This window comes from Panthera uncia, assembly GCF_023721935.1.
Source record: "Panthera uncia isolate 11264 chromosome D3 unlocalized genomic scaffold, Puncia_PCG_1.0 HiC_scaffold_8, whole genome shotgun sequence".
Lineage (NCBI taxonomy): Eukaryota > Metazoa > Chordata > Mammalia > Carnivora > Felidae > Panthera > Panthera uncia.
The window spans coordinates 72,111,055-72,132,673 of NW_026057586.1; the positions used below are offsets into that span (position 1 = coordinate 72,111,055).

General features: G+C 50.9%; 1 protein-coding gene across 1 annotated transcript in view; it reads left to right on the forward strand.

The window, feature by feature from the left end:
* The first annotated feature begins 6 nt into the window (after positions 1-6).
* BCR (BCR activator of RhoGEF and GTPase) overlaps positions 7-21,619 on the forward strand; it is a 128,221-nt gene continuing 106,608 nt past the window's right edge. The window contains exon 1 of the mRNA XM_049619112.1: positions 7-1,520. Coding sequence (XP_049475069.1) covers positions 206-1,520 — 1,315 coding nt within the window. The 5' untranslated portion in view covers positions 7-205. The remainder of the gene's footprint in view (positions 1,521-21,619) is intronic.

Below are 21,619 nucleotides of genomic sequence, written 5' to 3' on the forward strand. Positions count from 1 at the left end.
CCCCGCGCCGCCCCGGGGAGCCGAGCCCGCCGCCTCACCTGCAGCCCGGGAGGGGGCGGGCATTGTTCGGCCGCCGCCGCCGCCACCGCTGCGCGGGGACATGGGGGCCGCCCGGCGCCTGGGGCCGGGCCTGGAGAGGTCGCCGAGCCGCCGCTGAGGCGGGCCCTGCGCGCAGCCGGGCGGTGCAGGTGAGGCCGGCCGCGCCATGGTGGACCCTGTGGGCTTCGCTGAGGCGTGGAAGGCGCAGTTCCCGGACTCGGAGCCGCCGCGCATGGAGCTGCGCTCGGTGGGCGACATCGAGCAGGAACTGGAGCGCTGCAAGGCCTCCATCCGGCGCCTGGAGCAGGAGGTGAACCAGGAGCGCTTCCGCATGATCTACCTGCAGACGCTGCTGGCCAAGGAGAAGAAGAGCTACGACCGGCAGCGCTGGGGCTTCCGACGCGCGGCGCAACCCCCCGACGGCGCCGCCGAGCCCCGCGCGTCCGCACAGCGCCCGCCGCCCGCGCCCGCCGACGGCGCCGACCCGCCGCCCGCCGAGGAGCCCGAGGCCCGACCCGACGGAGAGGGCTCCCCGAGCAAGGCCAGGCCCGGGGCCGCCCGCAGGCCCGGAGCCGCCGCGGCCGCGGACCGGGAAGACCGCGGGCCCCCCACCAGCGTGGCGGCCCTCAGGTCCAACTTTGAGAGGATCCGCAAGGGCCACGGCCAGCCCGGAGCCGCGGACACCGAGAAGCCCTTCTACGTAAACGTCGAGTTTCACCATGAGCGCGGTCTGGTGAAGGTCAACGACAAAGAAGTGTCCGACCGGATCAGCTCCCTGGGCAGCCAAGCGATGCAGATGGAGCGTAAGAAGTCCCAGCACGGCACCACCGGGCCGAGCCTGGGGGACGCACCCAGGTCCTCTAACCGGGGCCGTACTTCGGAGAGCAGCTGTGGCCTCGACGGCGACTACGAGGACGCGGAGCTGAACCCCCGCTTCCTGAAGGACAACCTGATCAATGCCAACGGTGGCAGCAGACCCCCTTGGCCGCCCCTGGAGTACCAGCCCTACCAGAGCATCTACGTTGGGGGTATGATGATGGAAGGGGAGGGCAAGGGCCCGCTCCTGCGTAGCCAGAGCACCTCGGAGCAGGAGAAGCGCCTTACCTGGCCCCGCAGGTCCTACTCCCCTCGGAGCTTTGAGGACAGCGGAGGGGGCTACACGCCAGATTGCAGCTCCAACGAGAACCTCACCTCCAGCGAGGAGGACTTCTCCTCCGGCCAGTCCAGCCGCGTGTCCCCCAGCCCCACCACCTACCGCATGTTTCGAGACAAGAGCCGGTCACCCTCACAGAACTCACAGCAATCCTTTGACAGCAGCAGCCCCCCGACGCCGCAGTGCCAGAAGCGGCACCGGCAGGGCCAGGTCATCGTGTCGGAGGCCACCATCGTGGGCGTCCGCAAGACCGGGCAGATCTGGCCCAGCGATGGGGACAGCTTGTCTGGCAGGCTGCCTCAGGATGGCACCTTCCATGGAGACGCAGGTGGGTACCTCCACCACCTTGGGTGGGCACACCTGCCCTCTGGCTGGAAACGATTGAAAAGAAAAGGGGTCGTTGGCCAAGGGAGAAATAGGTAGATAACCTTTTTTGGATTGATTTTCACGCTGGACAGGAAGGATTCATGCTCCTCTTGTGCCTGAACAAATGCCATCCCCCCACTTTCTCCTGAATGCAGATTCCCAGTGTTTGGACTGCAGTTGGGTTGGGAGGGGCAGTGTGTGGGGATGGTAGGCGGCTGTTCCTTTGGTTCTGGAGTGGTGTGCTTCTTGTGGGAATACTCTCTGGGTTGGGACCATGGTGCCCTGGGCAGTGATCTCCTTGCCCTTTGATCATGCTACTTACTCTAGGCAGTGGGGATGGTATTAAGTGGGGGCCATCTCTGCTGTCTGGAACGGGTGTTTTCAGTAGAGATTGATCTGTGTCTTGGGAATTCCCTGCCACCCCGACTGTTCCTGACCTGGAAGAGTTACGAGACACGTCTGGAGAACCCAAGATGTGCTAGCTGCTCCCAGGCCATAGAAAGTGTCAGGTTCTCTTGCTAACCGTCGGCCCGAATGCAAGTCAGAGCAGGTGAAAATAGGAATTAGGAGGAAGTGAGGTGACAGGCAGTTCTGACTCAGTGGGCCACTGCAAATCGACAGGGGTAAAGATTTTATCCAGGGCTGAAGCACAGCCACACCTGTTCTGATTTGCCTGGCTTTGATGGCAGACATCACCCATCATTACTCATCCATAGGTTCCTGTGTGCATCTTACCCCAGCTTCATTTTCTGATCCTTCAGTGCACTCTTGCTTCCTTGGCTTCCCAAGGATGAATATACACTGGTGCTCATTTTGGCCTCCTAATCCATGGTCTGACTCTTGGGATCAAACCCATAGAATTGTGTATATAACTTTGGGGGTGATGGGACTGGGTTTTTTTTTTTTTTTTTTTTTTAATTTTTTTTTTCAACGTTTTTTATTTATTTTTGGGACAGAGAGAGACAGAGCATGAACGGGGGAGGGTCAGAGAGAGAGGGAGACACAGAATCGGAAACAGGCTCCAGGCTCCGAGCCATCAGCCCAGAGCCTGACGCGGGGCTCGAACTCACGGACCGCAAGATCGTGACCTGGCTGAAGTCGGACGCTTAACCGACTGCGCCACCCAGGCGCCCCGGGACTGGGTTTTAAGATCCAGGCACAGTTTGTAAGATTGGAGTAAGAAGAGGGTGGGGCGGGTGTGGGGTTTGGATGGGCTGTGTGTGTGTGTGTGGCTGTGGGGAATCTCTTGGAGTCCCGGTCCCTGTTGGGCTGATCTGGTTTTCTGCTCCATTGATTTTTCTTTTTCTGCTGATGGAGTTGTATGTGCTTCGATCCTGAGAATCCTCTTGAAACAAGTAAGGTTATTTTTGGCTCTGTCAAGAGGCCTTTTTGTGATCAGTGCTCTGTCCTGTTTGTTTTAGATACAGCCAGTTGCTGATCTTCCATTTGCAGCTTGGGGTGGCTGCGGCCTGCTGCTCAGACCTGTGGCTGGACCCAGCTGCATCCCCTGGGTCCCTTGCTGGGGGTGGAAGGCTGTAGTATATAGAAGCCTGCTTTGCAGGCAGAGCGGCTCGTCTGGGGTCTGGAGGATTGCCCTGTGGTCACTGGGCACCAGCCTTGTCTGGCCAGCTGTCGACGGAGCCAGCCAGCTTGAACTGGCCGGGATCCCGCACCGGGATGCGGGAGAACGTGCTCAATAAAGAAAATGAGAGGTTTTCATGGAGACCTGCAATCTGAACTGGTATTCTCTTACTGATGGTGAATTCTGAGTTTCCAGAAAGTGGGGACCGGTTGGACCGAATGTGTTCTCAGTAGGTTGCCCTTTGGGCTCTCTTCCGCTTCTCTTCGACTCCTCTGGCCTCTCTCTCATACAGCTGCTGCCAGCGTGAGACCCTGGCTCTGTGTGTAACCCACGGTAGGCTCTCAGAAAATGGCTGCAGGGTTAATTTTACAACTCGGACCCCACTCTGAGGACTTTCTGGATCTTTCTCTGAATGTCTTCAAGGCCCCATGTTTTCTCTCCTGTTAGGTTTTAGCTCTGGGAGTCTTCAGCTCTGTGCTCAGCACTCCTCTGAGGGTAGTGGCTGGAGGGGAAGGAGGGAACCTGTGCTGGCAAAGCCATCTGTCTCTTTCCAAACTGTTTACTGATGTTCTTTAGACAGCCGTGGGGCCTGCTGGCCAGGGCTGCGCCCTGCAGAGGGACAAAGAGGAAAATCACAGCATGGAAGGGAGTGGAAGCACCCTAATTTTTCACAGCAGCAGCAGACATGGAGACCCGGATCTAATAGCCTCAGCATCCCTTTGGATGTGTGTGCTCTCATATTTTTGAGTTGAGGGCCCCTGGTGTCGAGAGAAGAAGCTGAAATGACCATCTGCCACTTTGTGCCAGGCATGGGGACAGTGTGCCTCATGCAGGGCCCCCTCGCGGCTCTTACATCACCCTGTGATGGGTCTGCCCAACCATAGCTGAAGATGAAACCAGGAAGTGGCAGAGCTGGGATTCCAGGGGTTCCGGGTCCCTGCGGGAATGCAAATGTGTTCCTTCCTGAACGTGGCCACCTTAGGGTGTTCTCTGCATCGCCCTACACTGAACCTGAAAATCATGACTGGATTGGTCCAGGGGTGCTTCCCCTGCACACACTCAGGGCCCATCAGCCGTGAGCCCTGCTGTGTGCGAGCCCTTCCCTTTCTACCATGCAGGCGACATAGAAAGAGTGTAGTCCTTGCCATCCGGGAGCTTACAGGTTAATGGGAGACAGGAGCACACACATACATCGTTTATGTGTTCAGAGAGAGTGAGATCAGGGAAGCTTCCGGAGGCAGCAGAACTGGAGAGAGGCCTCACCTGTCCGCACATGTCTAGTGGCAAAGAGTGGGGAAAGCTGGCTGCCCTGAGGAGCAGTGGGAGCAAAGGCTCTGGGGCACCCATGTCAGCCCTCTCTGGACTGTGGTTATTTATTTATTTATTTATTTATTTTTTACTGTGATAAAAGACACATAACTGAATTTACCATCTTAACCCATTTTAGCCATTTTTTTTCATTTTAGCCATTTTTACGTGTCTAGTTCAGTGGCATTAAACATATACTGCTGTGTAACCATTTCCACCATCCATTTCCAGAACTCTTTTCATCTTCCCCAACTGAAACTCTCTCCCTCCTGAACGGCAGCTCCCCATTTCCTCTCCTTGAGCTCCTAAAAACCACCACTGTGCTTTCTGTTCCTATGATTTGACTACTCTTAGTACCTCATATAAACGAAATCACACTGGATCTGTTCCTCTGTGTCTGGCTTATTTCACTTAGCATAGTATCCTCAAGGTTCATCCCCATGGTAGAACAGACCGTGTTGTATTTTGAAGGCAGGGATCCCTGGTTCATTTCCGGATCTCCCAGGAAGCCTGGCTCAGAGCCGTACACATAGCACTTACTGGAAGATCCCTCCCGCCTTTTCACAGCTACAGGGTTAGGTTGTGGATTTGAGAAGTTAGGAAGCATCTTACCTCCTGTATTTGTCTCTAACTCCATCCCTGTCCTTGAACTTCCCTTTCTGAGACCTTTGGTGAGCCTTTCACAAGAGAGACCAGACAACCCAAGAGCCTTTACTCTTTTAGGTCTGAGGAATTCTTTTTTTTTTTTTTTTAAGATTTTAAAATTATTTTTAAGTAATCTCTATACCTAATGAGAGGCTTGAACTTATAACCCCAAGATCAAGAGTCACACGCTCTGCCAACTGAGTCAGCCAGGCGCCCTGCAGGTCTGAGGAATTCTTGATCTGAACACTCAGCCCCGGTGTCCCTCGGCCCCTTTCCAAGTATCATTTGTGAGATCTGACCCCATGTCTTATGTTTCTTTATGGGCTTTCATGTGAGTTGCTTCCCTATGTGTTCACATCTCTGTTAAGCAGTTTAATTTTCTCTTTGGATTGTGGCAGTGTGGTGTCACCAGAATGATCATTGCTTTGTTTTTCCCTTGGGTGATTGAACGGATCAGCCACCAGTTAGATTGAGTAACTCTGGGCCAGGAAAAGGTCACTCAGGCCTTGCATTGGCTCGATCGTCATCTCTTTACAGCAGAGCCTGTGGTCACCTTTGAACTGAGTATAGGCTCCTCTCGTGAGCAGAGGCAGAGTGGACAGAACCAACCAGGTAGAGTCTGAGACCATTGAGTCATCAACAGGGTGGAAGCAGAGTCTAGTTCAAATATTATAAGGGTTTTCCAATTCTGGAAGGATGACTTCCTTGTTTTGGGAACAGAATGAAATATTTCACTAAATAATTCACTAAAGAAGGAGCTAGCTGGGAATGCTGTCGATATGCGTGGCTCTTGGGAGGGAACGTGCCTTTTCCGTTCCTCCCTTTTGTCTCAGGCTTCAGTAGCCACCTCCCCTCGCTGGCCAGGAGTCCTGTGGCCCTGTGTATGTGACTGCTGCCTTTATTAGGACAAAGCATCTAGGTGAACCATAAGCTCAGCCCACTTGGGAGAAGACCCGGCAGTGCCTGAGGCAGCTCACCTATCTGCAGCTCACCCCTGTGGTTTGAGGGGTTCCTCATTCACAACGAATAGACTGGCATTTTCAAGTGCGCTCAGGTTGTCAAACATTAGGCCTGAGTTTTGACTGTGGCTGCTTTTTAGATCAAGGTTCAGGGGATAGTAGGGGTGGTGGATTTATTTATTATGAATTTCATTGGGGTCCCTCCCCCTGACTAGAATACAGTCATGTAGGATTTTGTTTTGGGTTTTTAGTTTGTTTGTTTTCTGCTTTGAAAGCAATGTAGTAATTTAAATTAAAATGTTACTTAAGTGGGGCACCCTGGATGGCTCAGTTGGATAAGTGTCTGACTTTTGATTTCAGCTCAGGTCATGATCTCATACTTTGTGGGTTCGGGCCCCATGTCGGGCTCTGCACTGACAATGCAGAGGCTGCTTGGGATTCTTTCTCTCCTCTCTCTCTCTCTCTCTTTCTCTCTCTCTCTCTCTCTCTGTGTGTCCCTCCCCTGCTTGCTCTTGCTCACTGTCTCTCAAAAAAATGAAACATTAAGAAAAATGTTACTTGTATAACATGTGATAGGTTTATTTATTTTATTATGGTAAAACATATGTAACAAAATGCACCATTTTGTTTTTTATTTTTATATTTAAAAAATTTTTTTAATGTTTTATTTATTTTTGAGACCGAGAGAGACAGAGCATGAGCAGAGGAGGGGCAGAGAGAGAGAGAGACACAGATTCCGAAGCAGGCTCCAGACTCTGAGCTGTCAGCACAGAGCCTAGTGCAGGGCTCGAACCCACAAACTGTGAGATCGTGACCTGAGCCGAAGTTGGACGCTTAACCAACTGAGCCACCCAGGCGCCCCAAAATGCACCATTTTAGCCATTGTTAAGTTTACCGTTCAGTGTCATTAAATACATTCACATTGTGCAACCATCACCACCATCCATGTCCAGAACTTTTTCATCTTGCAAAACTGAAACTCTGTCCCGGTTCAGCACTAACTCATCTTCTCTCCAGCCCAGCCCCTGGCAAGCACCAATCTACTCTCTGTCCCGGTGAATTGGTCCCTCAGTCCCTCATATAAGTGGAATCCTGTAATATCTGTCCTTCTGTGTCTAGTTTATTTCACTCAAGTAGGGTTTTGAAGTTGCCGGGAGCAGTAGTCTCATCCTTAATTCCCGTTTCTAATCTTAATAGGTATGTTCTCTTTAGGAAAACACCTGTTAGTGATGGTGATATTTCCTTGGCTTTCACACCCACGTTTGTAAAGTGGCCCCTTGTATTAGTTTGCTAGGGCTGCTATAACAAAACAGAAGATGGTTTAAGTAACAGGAATTTTTATTTCTAGAGGCTAGTATTCCAAGATCAAGGTGCTGTCAGGGTTGGTTTTCTCGGAGGCCTCTGTCCTTGGCTTGGTTTGCAAATGCTCCCCTGCTGCTCTTCCCCCCCACCCCGCCTCTTCACATGGTCATCCCTCTGTTCCCGTGCACCCCTGATGCCTGTCCATGTGTCCAAAATGTCCTCTTCTTATAAGGACACAATTCATTTGAGTTAAGGCCTACCCTAACCACCCCATTTTAAGTTAACCACCTCTTTAAAGACCCCATCTCCAAATGCAGTCATGTTTTGAAGTATTGGACTCACTCCATGAGTCCCTCATTGGGCAACAGAGGAAAGGCTGCCATGGCAATGAGAGATGGAGCCTGTGCTACCCTCACCGACTGTGTTTCAGGAAGAATTTGAGTAATGTGTTGTACGGGAACCTCATAGAGCCAAGAAAACACAGCCTGGCATCAGGAGGGCTGTGTCCTAAAGTTCTACGGGTTGCCACATCTCGCTCCTTGCCTAACAAGTTAGTGGTTGGACCACGTTATTGCTAAGATCCTTTTGTCCTATTCGATTTTTTTTTTCTTTAAAATTTTAGGTTATTAGCACAGCTCTTCCCATATCTTTTTTATCCTGCTTTCTACCTACCTTTCTGTTACCAAGGCAACCACCTCTCCCCATTTAGTCACTCAGAAGTATTTATTAAGTATCTACTGTGTGCTGGGTACTGTCTCTAAGGAAATTCTCTCTCGCCTTTATTCACAGATTTGTGGAAAGGCTAATCTCCAGGGGCCTTGTCTTTAAACACACACACACACACACACACACACACACACACAATTCTTCTTTTAATTTTAAAAAAAGTAAAATAAAAACGAACATACTGAAACAAAATCTTTGTGATGTCCTGGCGTCTTCCCTAACTGTATATCTTTCTTCCACTGTATGTTTGCAGCTATTTCCTGTTAATCTTGTGTCTCTCTGACTTCCTTCTCCAGGATAGTGAAATCCTTAAGACAAGGTCTTACCTTGGTGTCCTAGGACATGCCTCAGTCTAGGCTCTTAACCATGTTTGATGAGATAGTGGTGTACCAAGCCCATGTGGATCTGTCTGTGTTTTGGGTTTTGTGGGTGTTTGTGGGTTAGAGAAGAAATGAGACCCTTTCTCTGAGGTCTCTGTTTGCTCAGACCCTTCCCTGTTCTTAATTTCACTTAACCCCATCAGGTAAGCGGCACTGGATTTTCAGGGGCCCAGTGATACATGTGCCCCAGGAAGGAAAAGCTTTGGAAATTATCTGGAGATGATTTTTCCTTCTTTGCTGAGGCTCGCTCTTACCCTGTTCAACCTTAGAGAGCTTCCCGAGTCCTCAGACTGGGGCCTGCTAATTAGCTGTCTTGGATTCTAGCACTTGCTACTGTGACCTTGCAAAATGACTGGACAGGGATGGTGGCCGGCGCCCAAGGGAGACATGGCTGGTGGGTTCAAAGATGCGCCTGCTGAGGTCTGGTGCAGAAAGACTGTGATGCCTCACCTGTGTAGTAACTACACCTTTGGTGGAGGCTGTTTCATGTGCCCTCAACATTCTTGTGCCGTGGCTGGAGCGAGATTATGAACTTAATTATATGCCATCATCTGACTGGATCTGAGGGGTTGTGAGACAAACACACTTGCCCAAGGTCAAGCGGTCGGTGGAGGGGCTGGTGCTGGCCTCTCTCCTCAGACCATGGGGTGATACCAATCACAGGAGAGTGGTCACAGAGTGACCCCCTGCCCAGTAGGTGGAAGGGATGTTCAGCAAACACGTTTCAGGCAGGAATGGTGCTGAGTGTCAGGCAACAGGCTTCCCAGCAGGTCATTTTCGGTCTGCTGGCGAGACAGCCACATAGAGCTAAGTGCCGTGATAGGAATCGTCTGGTCCCAGCCTTTAGGCAGGTCCGTGAATGTATCAGCCACCCAAGAAATGTCCTTTTTCTCTTTTATTTTGCAAATATCTCAGGAAATTTCCTCACTCTCCCTACATCCTCCTGGGGTACTTTGCTAAGATTCATTCCTGTAGCAGGTCATGTGACAAAGGGCCCAAGAGGACAAAAATGTTCGAGGACACTGCCTGTCTGCCTTTTCTACCCAGCAGTCAAGGGCTGAGGGTGGGGGTTGGTGGAGGCTAACGGTGCTCTGCTGTGAGCAGGTTCCAAGAGGTGCAGAGGCACAAGGCCTGGCTGAGAAGACGTGACAGAGATGCTGGCCACGTGCATGGAGGGTCAGTGCATGGCCCAAGGAGCACTAGGAAGGAACTATCTCTGGCTGGCCAAGAGATGCAAGGGGACACTAGAAGGATAGGGAGAGACCTGCTGCTCCAACCACAGCAAATCCAGGGATAGAGCTGGCCAAGGGAATTGCCACTCAGAGTACTTCTGTTGCCTTAAGAAGAGCCTTTGAAGATCCTTTGAAGATTGACTTCATTTTAAAGGCTTGGTGTGCTGTTTTTAAAATATGCTGCTGGAGGGGTGCCTGGGTGGCTTAGTCAGTTAAATGTCTGACTCTTGATTTCAGCTCAGGTCGTGATCTCATGGCTCGTGGGCTGACGCTCTGTGTGGAGGTCTGTGGTGACAGTGCAGAGCCTGCATGGGATTCTGTGTCTCCCTTTCTCTTCCCCTCCCCTGCTCGCTATCTCTCTCTCTCAAAATAAATAAATAAACATTAAAAAAAATATATGCTGCTAGAGTCATTTGGCATGCCCGTAGAGCAGGGAGAGATTCTCTGCATATCATATATATATACATATATACTTGCAAATGACAAGGTAGATATTCTAGAAGCAATCTAGAGGCAATGTATGTCAACCTAGTCCGGGGAGAAAATGCAGACATTAAAGGTAGATCCAGGGTGTGGTCCTGCACAGGGTGTTCATTCTGTGGGCTGGAGAACATGGCCCTTCCTTGGGAGACTTTGAGGGAACATGAGTGCATAGAGCGAGTGGTCCCTGAGGGTCTGGCCCCTTGTCTGGTCTCATGAAGTCTCCCTCTTAGGCATCTAATGCAGGTTGATTGAGTGCCATTTAGCAAGAGATTTTAAAGGAGAAATGCATAATTCAGTAGGTGCAGGCCATTTTACCCACTTGGCTCGGCAAGAGTGCCCAGTATGAGCTCCAGGGGTTCCAGGGGTCTGCCGTGGCCGTGGGCCCCATCTTTTCCCTCTCATAGTGTATCTTTGGGCGTCGAGTGGAGTTCTTACATCCTAAATGTACAGCGTATATCTTTTCTGCATCATGGCCGCAAATGAAGCTTTCGCTACTTCCTCTGCTATGATGTGCCATCAGCCCAGGGTACCTGGGGCTACACACCGATGTTGCCGAGCCCTCCATGCTGGGGCCACATCCACCCACTAGTTGTGTAGAGTGAAGTCCTCTTGCAGTGTTCCCGATTGTGTGGCCTTATGGCTTTGGGGGGCCTCAGAAACTAGAGGCTGGAGGAAGAGAGAGACCTTAATTTTTCTCATAGAGTCCCCCCCCCCAACCAAGTTTGTGGAGGAAAGGCTTAGAACCACTTTGTTCTCACTTTCAGTGATTGTGAGGCCTCAAGAGAGGAAATGAAAACCACAGACTTTCTTATTTTAATAGGAAATAAAGGAGGAAGACGGGAAGCCCTGAAAATTACTAATGCTTTGTCATATGCAGGCTCTATCTGCAGATTGCCTAAGGCTGCACAGACCAGAGGGTGTTGCTTTGTGTACAGTTGGGGAGGATACTGGAGAGCTGGCCCCGGCCCTGGCAGGGTGATGTGAGGTGTGGGGGGGGGGCAGCCCCTGGAGCAGGAGGGTGGGTGAGGAGCTGACCCCATTGTGAGCTGTGGGGCATGGGGAAGAGCTGGGCGATGTTCCCCCAGAGCCTCAGGGGCAGTTAGGGTGGCCCACGGTGACCACTGCCATCTGCTGTTCCCCAGCCACACCTGACCCCCTCCCTGAGGGGCTGGGGCAGCTGGAGCTATAGCACACCTGGGGCAGGCAGAGATCTGTCTCTTTTTCTCTTCACTGTCTTTGAAATGTTTATTTTGTAAGTGTTTATTTTTGAGAGAGAGAGTGTGGGGGAAGGGCAGAGGGAGAGGGAGACACAGAATCTGCAGCAGGTTCCAGGCTCTGAGCTGTCAGCACAGAGCCCAGCTCAGGGCTCGAACTCACAAACTGCGAGATCATGACCCGAGCCGAAGTTGGACACTTAACCGACTGAGCCCCCCAGGCTCCCCCTCCTCGCTGTCTTTTTAAGAGCTCCAGAAAATCTTGCTTGGAGACCTAGAGGTGTGTGCGGTTTCCATCCTGTCTCGGGCCTGCTATGATGGGAGGCAGCTAATTCCCTGGTTTCCCTCCCTTCACCTGTAAATGAGGAGCTATGTTCCTGACTGGTGGTGGTGTTTTTTCAATGGCTGAGGTAGAATCCACACCACAGAATTCACTCGTTTAAAGCGTGCAATTCAGTGTTTTTTGGTATATTCAGAGTTACGCAACCATCACCACTGTCTAATTTCAGAAAATTTTTCCATCACCTCAAAAGAAAACTGCTCCATTTAGCCACCATGACCCCCTCTCTCCCACAGGCCCTGGCCCCCACCACTCTACTTTCTGTCTCTGTAACTTTGCCTTTTTGGGACATTTCACCTGAATGGAATTGTGTAACGTGGCCTTTTTTGTCAGAGTAAGGTTTCAGGGTTCCTCCATGTTGTCGCATTTCAGCACCACCTCATTCCTTTTGGCAGCTGAGTAATGTTCCAGACGGTGTTTTGGTACATGGCTGGTTGGGCCCTGACCCACTCTGCTGGTTCATGGGGACCTGGTCAGGCCTGTGTGTGGAGGTTCTGGAGGGACTGGTGGAGTCTCCTTTTCCTTGGGGAAGAGCCCTGGGGGGAACGGGATGCCGGAAGCCAAGTGGTGGCTGGGAATTTGCTGGGCTCACCAGGAAAAGGAGCCAGGGCAGTTCAGCTTCATCCTGCCGCCAGCCTCACGGGTTTGTCCATGAGGGACCTGCTTGCTCAGAGGCAGCCCTTTCCATCTGTGGACCTCTAGGGCTGTGGTTTTCCTCTAGGCGCTGCTCCCCCACCCCGTTTTTCATTGTGGTAAGATATATAGAACATAAAATATATTGTTTGAACCATGAAGTGTCCAGTTCATTGGCATTAAGTGCTTTTACACTGTCATGCAGCCATCACCACCATCCATCTCCAGAACGTTTTCATCTTCCCAGACGGGAACTCTGTCCCCATTAAACAGCAGCTCCCCGTTCCCCCTACCCCCCAGCCGCTGGCACCCACCATTCTCCTTTCCGCTCTAGGGACCTCATATAAGTGGACTCATAATAGCACTTGTCTTTTTGTGTCTGGATCGTTTTACTTAGCGTGATGTTTTCAGAGCTTCTTCCTCAAGCCTTTTGGTGCCAGGCGTGGGTGGTGGCTGGACCCCAAGTCCCCAAGAGGTTAAGCTGACTGAGGCCTCTGCTCAAGGGAGAAGAGCAGCCAGTGCTTTGGGTAGCATGATGCATTTGCAGAGTTTTGCGTTTTCTCGTGGACGAGCAGCAAGGACTGCCGTAGCGGAGGTATCTGAGGTTGTAGGTACAGGACTCAAGGCCATCCACTTCTTTGGACTTCTTCCACAGTTGAACAGACAGGGTGATCTTTGTCCCACAACCCTCTCTGCCGTCATGGAGTGGCTGTGATGTGAGACTGGGGATGCACAGGCTGGACCAGTGATACAGGTACCCACTTCTCCTGTCCTTTCCAAAGCACGAAGGTTGCCACACCAGGCTCAGAGCCATCATCCGATTGGCTGGAAGTCCCAGTGGCCTGACCTGTGAATTACCTTAAGTGGATGTTCAACACAGCATGTTCGTTCTCTGGGTGCGTGCGCAAGCCGGTGTGTGCCAAAACAATATTTGTTTTTGCCCAAGTCTTAGACCTTAGACCAGAAAAGGTAACTCACTTTTGAGTGTTGACTTCTGAAAGCTTTCCACTTCCTCCTGTAGGAACATGGGTTAACATGTCCACGTTCGTATTTGGAGTCATGGGATTGTCACCTAAAATGTACAATGTACTTTACAGGCCTTTTCTTCCTTGCTTCCTTCCTCCTTCCCTCCCTTCCTTCCTTCCTTCCAATTGCTTTCTTAATGTAGAAAACATTGCCATTTCCAAACCCCTCATGAAGCCAGAAAGACAGGACACTGAGCCCTCTTGCTCTTCAGCCACTTTGGACAGCACCAGGGTCTGGCTGCACCTGTCTCACTGAACCCTTCTTTCCCTCATTTTCAGTGTTTTTTTTTTTTTTTATTATGGAAAAAGTTACACATAATATAAAATGTACCATCTTAGCCACTTTATGTGCAGAGTTCAGTAGTATTAAAGTATTCCGTTTTTTAAGAGGCAAAGGGGATGGGAAAACACTGTTCTTCAGGAGGGTTTGTGCCTCCCGCTGTCCTAGGAAATATGAAGATGGTTCACATTCAGCCCTTAACTAGAGTGTGAGGAGCCTGCAGACCTGGGTAGGAGCAGGAATGAGCTGGCACTTGAAGTACTGTGATGTGGGGCAGGTCTCAGGGCTCTGTGGAGAGAGTGGTGCTGGGGAGCATGTGGGCAGGGAGGCCTCGTGTCTGTCCCATGTCCTTGGGGAAGAGGGTTGCTAGCCAGAGAGTAGAGTGGGCAAGAGCTCAGAGGCTGGAAAGTAGTCACCGGGCTGAGGAAATAGCAGAACTTGTTTGGTTGGAGAATTGGTATAAAATATGGGCAGCAGGGGAGCTGAGGGTGGATCAGAGGGTTGGGGTCATGTTCTGCAGGACCCAGAAGCCAGGCTGAGGATGTTGTGCTTTCTTGGAGGGTGATGGGGCAGGTCGAAGGTTGTTGAGCAGGGGAGAGGATGCCTTTGGAGCTGAACCTCAGGAAAGGCATTTGCCAGGAGCATGCAAAATGGTCTGGTGGGAGATAGGGCTCCTGGAGTTGTGTCAGTGTGAGTGGGGCTGGGGGGAGGTTGGGGAGGACAAGAGCAGACAGACAGTGGGAGGGGGTGACAGAAGAGAAAGGAGGCGAGACTGGGGGAGCCTGGGGGTTGAGAGGGCTGTGCTAGAGGCCTCAGTGCGGGCATGGGGGTGGGGCAGCAGGCTGCAGACCTTTAAGAGAAAGGGCCGGGCAAGGAAAGATGAGGAAGGCTGGAAGCAGAGCAGGTGTGTAGGGAGAAGAGGGCTGGAGCAGGCCTAAGATTTGCATATTTGGGGGGTCTCATGAGAGAAAGGAGGAGTCTGAGCCAAGAGGGGAATTTATGTTGCAGAAATGCAAAGGGGTCAGGGGTTTGGGATCGGGGTTTCTGCTCCAAGTGTCTACTCATGGGCCTGCTTGGTCCAAGTGGGAACTCCAAGGAGGTGATCAAGGTGTGTGGGGGGATTTAGTGGCCCCAGCAAAGGACTGAGCAAGTACTGAACAGCATCCAGGAGCAATGTAGCTTTACTGGCATCCAGTCACGAGGGCCTTCTGTGCATGTGTCTGTGCTTCAGGGACACAGCCGAGGCTCACCCTGGGGCCCAGAGGGTAGGGGGTGACTGACGGGTGAGGGGGAGAGAGATAAAGGTGGCTGTGAGGCCGGAAAGCAAGTTTGGGAGGGTTGGGGTGGGGGTCTCCCTTTAGTAGGTCTGAGAGGGGACAGAGAGGTCTGCCCTATGACTGGTACAGAGGGGGAATGAAAGGGTGGCCATGTGGGTTGTGTCCCTGTGGCTGGTGGCCAAGTGTGGTTGGAGAGGAATGCAGTGATGAACCCTGTGCTAATGGGGTGTTAGATAGGGAGCCTATGGCTTAGGGGCCCCAGTGAGTCACGGTAATGGTCTGGGATCTGAGACAGCCATGCACATGGGTGCCTGGTAGGGAGGCGCTTGTGGAACAGCATCTTGTCACAGAACAGTCAGATGGGCCCACTCTTGCCCCCCAAACCAGCTGGTGAGCCACTGTTAGAATTTGGCCCTAAGAAATCCGGGTGGTGATTATTAACATGAGTGTGGTTTCCTCTCCTGTGGTATTTCTTCGGTGTCCAGATGGTGTGAGTTGTTGCAGCAGATTCTTCTCTGTGAAGAGCAGGCAAAGCTCCAGAGGGACTGTTAGGGGGGGGGGGGGGGGGGGGGGGGGGGTCTAGGAAGCGGAGTGGGGTTCCAGAAGTAGACCCGTGTGGCTCTGGAAAAGGATGTCCACAGCTCTAGAAAGAAGCCTGTGGGCTCCAGAAAGGGGCGTGTGAGGAAGCGTCAGAGACTTGGTCCCAAAATTCCTTTGTCATCTCCCGGCTTCCCTAGCCCCATGAGCCCTGTGGTTGCTTATTTATCCCCGCTTAGTCTGTGGTCTCAGGTTCCAGAAACTCTGGCAAGGAAGTCCGGGAAGGTTAATGGGCTGAGGCCCAGCCTGCTGGCTGTCTGGGGGAGGCACTTTGTTCTGCTCAGGAAATGTCTGCTGGGTTGGGCTGGGCAGCCGGGCCCCCAGAAAGCCAGCAAGGGGCCTGCTTCCTAATTCTGCAGGTGCGAAACTGTCACAGTTGGCTTTCAAGGAGCAACAGACAGGGTTGTGGCTGCCAGAGCCAGAGTGCCCTGGGGGTGCAGCAGGGGGCTTACATCTGAGAGAACAGAACATGGGTGTCTCTTTCTCATTTCTTCCCCCTTTCTCCCTGGCCCCAAAGCACTGAGTTCCCTCCATTGTGTGAATTAATCAGAGCTGTTCCTAAGGAGAGGAGGGTCACTTTTTGTTTATTGAATTCTAAGTTGGGCATGACTAGACATGAGCATAAATATGACCTTGGACATCAAAGGCCGAGGTGGGACCTGCAGGCATTGCAGTGTGTGTTCAGACACCCAGACTGGCCTGACTCTCAGGCTCTGGGGTACACAGACCAGGCAGGAGCAGTGGGTCAGGATCCTGTACTGTCCTTGGCTGTTCCCTGTCAGCTCTGTTTTGTTTGGAAGCTTCAGAGAGGTTTTGGAAAGGCTGGGCGGGGCTGTAGTTCACTTGGAAAAAGTCTGGGGGTTTTCATTTGACTGGGACCTTTTAGGGGTCAGGGGCCAGCAGGATAGCACATGATCTTTAGGAGTCCAAGTTTTGCCTGGTATTCATGGAAGTGTGCAGACCTTGGCGCACCATAGTTGGACTCTGCTCCATGCCGCTAAGCCTGAAGGCTGTCAGCAGAGTGGTTACGGGAAATGGGGGTGTTTGGCCTGGCAGAGAATGAAAGAGGTAGGTCTCCACCCTAGCTGCCCACATAGACTGCCTCTGCTATAGTTAAAGCAATCACACACATGTCTTCACAGCTGGTCACTCCCGGAGAATCTGATTTGTGAGGTTCTTCTTAGTTTTGTTTTGAAACCTCACAGTGTCCATGGATCAGCAGTCAGGGCATGGCTTAGCTGGGCCCTCTGTTCAGGGTCTCCCAAGGCTACAAAGTGTTGCTCAGGGCCCAGGCTCCTGTCATTCCTATCTGGGGCTCTGTGTCTCCCCCAGTTTCAGACTGTTGGCAAAAATCCAGGTCCTGGTGGTTGTAGGACTGAGGTACCATTTTCTTGCTGGCTGTCAGCTGTTCCCCGCTCCCAGACGTCACCCGTCTTCATGAACAGTCCACACATGGCTGTTCGATTTCCTCCTCCAAGCTGCCTTGGGTTTCTGGAAAAGCTCTGTGAGTGATTCCCTCTGCAGCCGGGGTTGAGAACCATTCACCTCCAGGAACCCATGAGTGCTAGCTACATGCTTTAAATGGTTGGTGGGTGGAAGAGGGCACGGATTTCTTTTAGGTCCTATTTGGACAGCTGACCTGTTATTGATGACCTGAAGCTTCAGGGAGACAGGTTTCTGCTCAGTGTTAGTGGAGATTTTCTTCCAGATTTTATTATAAAATCATATTCTGTAATTTTATGTAGCTGAGATCTTGCTACGTTACTTGGGTGTCTTGCCTTTGTCAGTTAACGTGAGCATTTTCTTGTTTTAGTGAATATTTCTGTAAACATTTTTTTTTAATTTTTTTTATTTTTGAAAGAGAGAGAGAGACAGAGCATGAGACAGAGGGGCAGAGAGAGGGAGGCACAGAATGTGAAGAAGGCTGCAGGCTCCAGACTCCAAGCAATCAGCACACAGCCAGATGCAGGGCACGAACCCACAAACCACGAGATCATGACCTGAGCCGAAGTCGGATGCTTAACTGACTGAGCTGCCCAGGCGCCCCTTAAACATTATTTTTAAGGCTCACATTTTTACTTTGTGATAGAGTTACAGTTTAACTGATCTGATATTAATTAATTTTGTTGGACATTTAAAGTTTTACTGAATGTAGCTGATAATTGCAGTATTTCAGTGACCATCTTTAAATTTTTTTTTTAAGTATTCTCTACATTCAACATGGGGCTCGAACCCATGACCCCAAGATCAAGTGCTGCATGTTCCACTGACTGAGCCAGCCCAGGCGCTCTAGTGAGCATCTTTTTTTTTTTTTTTTTTAAAGATAAGTTTTATTGAGATATAATTCGCATACCATACAGTTCATCCAGTTAAAGTGTACAATTTGGGGGCACCTGGGTGGTTCAGTCAGTTAAACGTTCGACATCGGCTCAGGTCATGATCTCATGGTTCGTGAGTTTGAGCCCTGTGTTGGATTCTGTGCTGACAGCTCAGAGCCTGGAGCCTGCTTTGGATTCTGTGTCTCCCCCTGTCTCTGCCCCTCCCCCGCTCAACGCTCTGTCTTTCTATCTCGGTCTCTTTCAAAAATAAATAAACATTTAAAAAATAAAATAAATATACAGTTTGGGGGCGACTGACTTGCTCAGTCAGGAGAGCCTGCAACTCTTGGTCTTGGGGTCATGAGTTTGAGCCCCACATTGGGGGGTAGAGATTACAAAATAATATATATATTATATATATATTGTATGTATTGTATATATTATATATATTATATATATATACATATTGTGAATAAAGTGTACGGGGCACCTGGGTGGCTCAGTCAGTTAAGTGTCTGACTTCAGCTCAGGTCATGATCTCATAGTTCATGAGTTTGAGCCCCGCATTGGGCTCTCTGCTGTCAGCACAGAGTCCACTTCCGATCTTCTGCCTCCCTCTCTCCCTACCCCTTCCCCGCCCGTGCTCTCTTTCTCTCTCTCAAAAATAATTTTTGAAATTGTGGTAGAATACAATAAAAAATAAAATTATGGTGAAATACATGTAACATAAAATTTACCATTTTAAGGGGCACCTGGGTGGCTCGGTTGGTTAAGCGTCCAACTTTGGCTCAGGTCGTGATCTCGCGGTTTGTGAGTTTGAGCCCTGCGTCAGGCTCTGTGCTGACAGCTCAGAGCCTAGAGCCTGCTTGGATTCTGTGTCTCCTCCTCTCTCTCTGCCCCTCCCACACTCACGCTCTGTCTCTCTCTGTCTCTCAATAATAAATAAACATTAAAAAAACTTTTTTTTTAATTTACCATTTTAAGCATTTTTTAGTGTACGGGTCAGTGGCATTATGTACATTCACATTATTGGGCAGCCTCTAGCACCACCATCCACCTCCAAAATGCCTTTCATCCTGCAAACCTGAAACTCTGTCCCCATTAAGCACTAACTCCCTAAGCCTCCCTCCCCCATCCCCTGGCAGCCGCCCTTCTACTTTCTGTCTCTATGAATTTGACTATTCTTAGGGACCGCCTATAAATGGACTCATACAGTATTACTGGCTTATTTCTCTGAGCATAATGTCCTCAAGGTTCATCCATGGTGTAGCATGTGTCAGAATTTCCTTCTTTTCTAAGGCTGGATAATATCCCATTGTTTGCATATGCCATATTTTAAGTATACAATTCAGTGTCATTCATTACATTCAGCGAACATCTTCTGATACGGGTTTCTATTCACATTTCTGCCTCCTTCCTTGAGGGTGGGCATCTGTGAGTGGGTTTACCAAGTCAGAGGTGTTCCTGGTTTGAAGACCCTTGATACCTTCTGCCAAATTACCTTCTAGGAATGTTGTTCCAGGTTACCCTTCGTTTTAGAATTAATCCTTTACTCTCTTTGGACTTCTTTCTTGCCCTTTCCTTTTGCAGGTCTTTACTGAAGTGGTTCCATTAGGAGATAAAACTTTCCCTGAGGCAAGGGGAAAGGGGAGGAAGGCTTTGTGGAGGCTCGCCTCTCAAAACTCCAAAATTGTGGGGCGCCTGGGTGACTCAAGTCAGTTGAGCGTCTGACTTTGGCTCAGGTCATGATCTCACAGTTTGTGGGTTAGAGCTTTGAGTCAGGCTCTGTGCTGACAGCTCGAGCATGGAGCCTGCTTTGGATTCTGTGTCTCCCTCTCTCTCTCTGCTCCTCCCCCACTTGAGCTCTGTCAATGTCTCTCTCTAAAAAAAAAAAAAAAAAAACTCCAAAATTGTGATCTGAGGTTTTTATCTAGCGAAGCAGGATCTGAGGTTAAGGTCTGCTTTAGGAGGCATTGGCCCTAAACTGGGTCCCATCATAACTCCTAGCTCCTTGATGTTCCCCAGAAATAGCAGGTCCCATGGGTCCTGAATCAGGAGAGGCCCTGAGCAGGGGCCACACCCATCCAGTCTCTCATTTGGGAAGCTTCCCAAGGCCACTGGCTACATGACATTTAGTTCTTTGTGAGCTCCTTGGTTCTTGGTGGGGAAAGAACTGGCTGTCCCCTTGTTTATCGTGAAACTTGATAGTTTATTGCTGCCCTGGGCTGCTCGTAACTGTATCAGAAAAGCACATCAGCTTTTCTTCCATGCATCCTGGCCGTGGATTTGGTGTACTAGATAGAATTGTCCAGTTAATTGTGGCCCATGGAGTTCCTGCCTGGCTTTAATGGAAGCTGTAAGGGAGTTGAACACCATGGTAAAAAAAGGATTTTATAGAAGGGAGAGAAGCTTGCATGGCCACACTCAGCCGACAGAAGCCATGTCAGGGCAACAGCAAGGCCATGTTTGGAGGGAGGGCAGCGTAGTGTAATGGGCTTATGGAGGAAAGGGAATGGACAGTTTTCTGACACCAGTAAGTTGTCTCACCACACTGCGGTGGGCATCCACTTTATTGTTTTAGTCCTGCTGGGAGCCAACAGTTCAGGAGTTGTAGCCATCCTGGCTTGTGCATGGATTGTAGAGCTGGGGCTCACACTTAGTCCTGCTCTGTGTTGCCTATCTTGGTTGTTCCATGGCTCTGATACTTGGTAGCTCACTTAAACTCTGTGGGCCTCCGAATTCCCACCTATAAGTGAGCAAGCCACATAGTAACATCTTTAAGATCCCTTTTTAGTTCCATGATTCCAAATAAAATTAAGTCATGCTGCTCTGAGTTCCCAGCACATTACTTGGAAAACCTTTTCGGCAGGGGTCTCAAAGCAGTCTTGTTGTAAGACCCCCTTGGGTCTGGCTGCCTGCAGTGACTGGGGTCCAGGGAGCCTGTGGTGAGCCAAGGGGTGGATTTGGCTCTGCATGTAAGTTTAAATGGGAACCATGATGCTTCTCTGCTGGTTCATTTGTCATTTTCCTTCTCTGCTCATTGGCCAGTCCTTGGGTTGGGAGCAGGTGCTCAGAGGCTGTGCAGGTGTCACCTGGGCAACGTGCTGAAATGCAGAGCATGGACAGCAGGAGGCCCAGATCGAAGTGGGAGGGTGTGAGGGCAGTGTGGAAGGTGTCTGTCTGCCCCGGTGGAGGTGACAGTATCCAGGCAGGTGGTTGGCAGGGGGAGGCCTGGTAGTGCCAGCTGGTGTCTTGCCAGCCGGAGCACAGCCCTACATAGTCAGGCACGCTTGTACTAAGGCTAACACTGAGATGAGCAGGGCTCACGTGTGTGCCTATTTCCTGTGTGCGTCTCTACACCTCAACGGTAGGGACATTTGGTACTGTGGGGCCATTGTTTTCCTTCATCACAGATGACCCGTCTCCGGCAGCTTGTTGCTTGGTGTAGGCCCCACCTGGGGTCAGAGTCCCAGGCTTGCTGCCTGTAGGGAGAGCTCTCTGTCTGGTTCCTGTTACACTTGCCTGAGCATTCTTATTGCCAGTAGAGCAGAGACTGTCTTGTGTTGGAGCTGGCCAGTGCCGGGGATGGGTTGGTCAGCCTGGAGGGTTAGAGGACAGGAAGGAGACTCTGTTTACTGTCTGCACTCCAGTGGGGCATGGATGCCTCAGCGGAAGTCTGCACTTTCCTAAAGAACTTTCTGTTCGGCAAGCTCAGCTCCCTGCGCACTTTGACTCCCAGTGCAGGGAGTATACCCCCAGA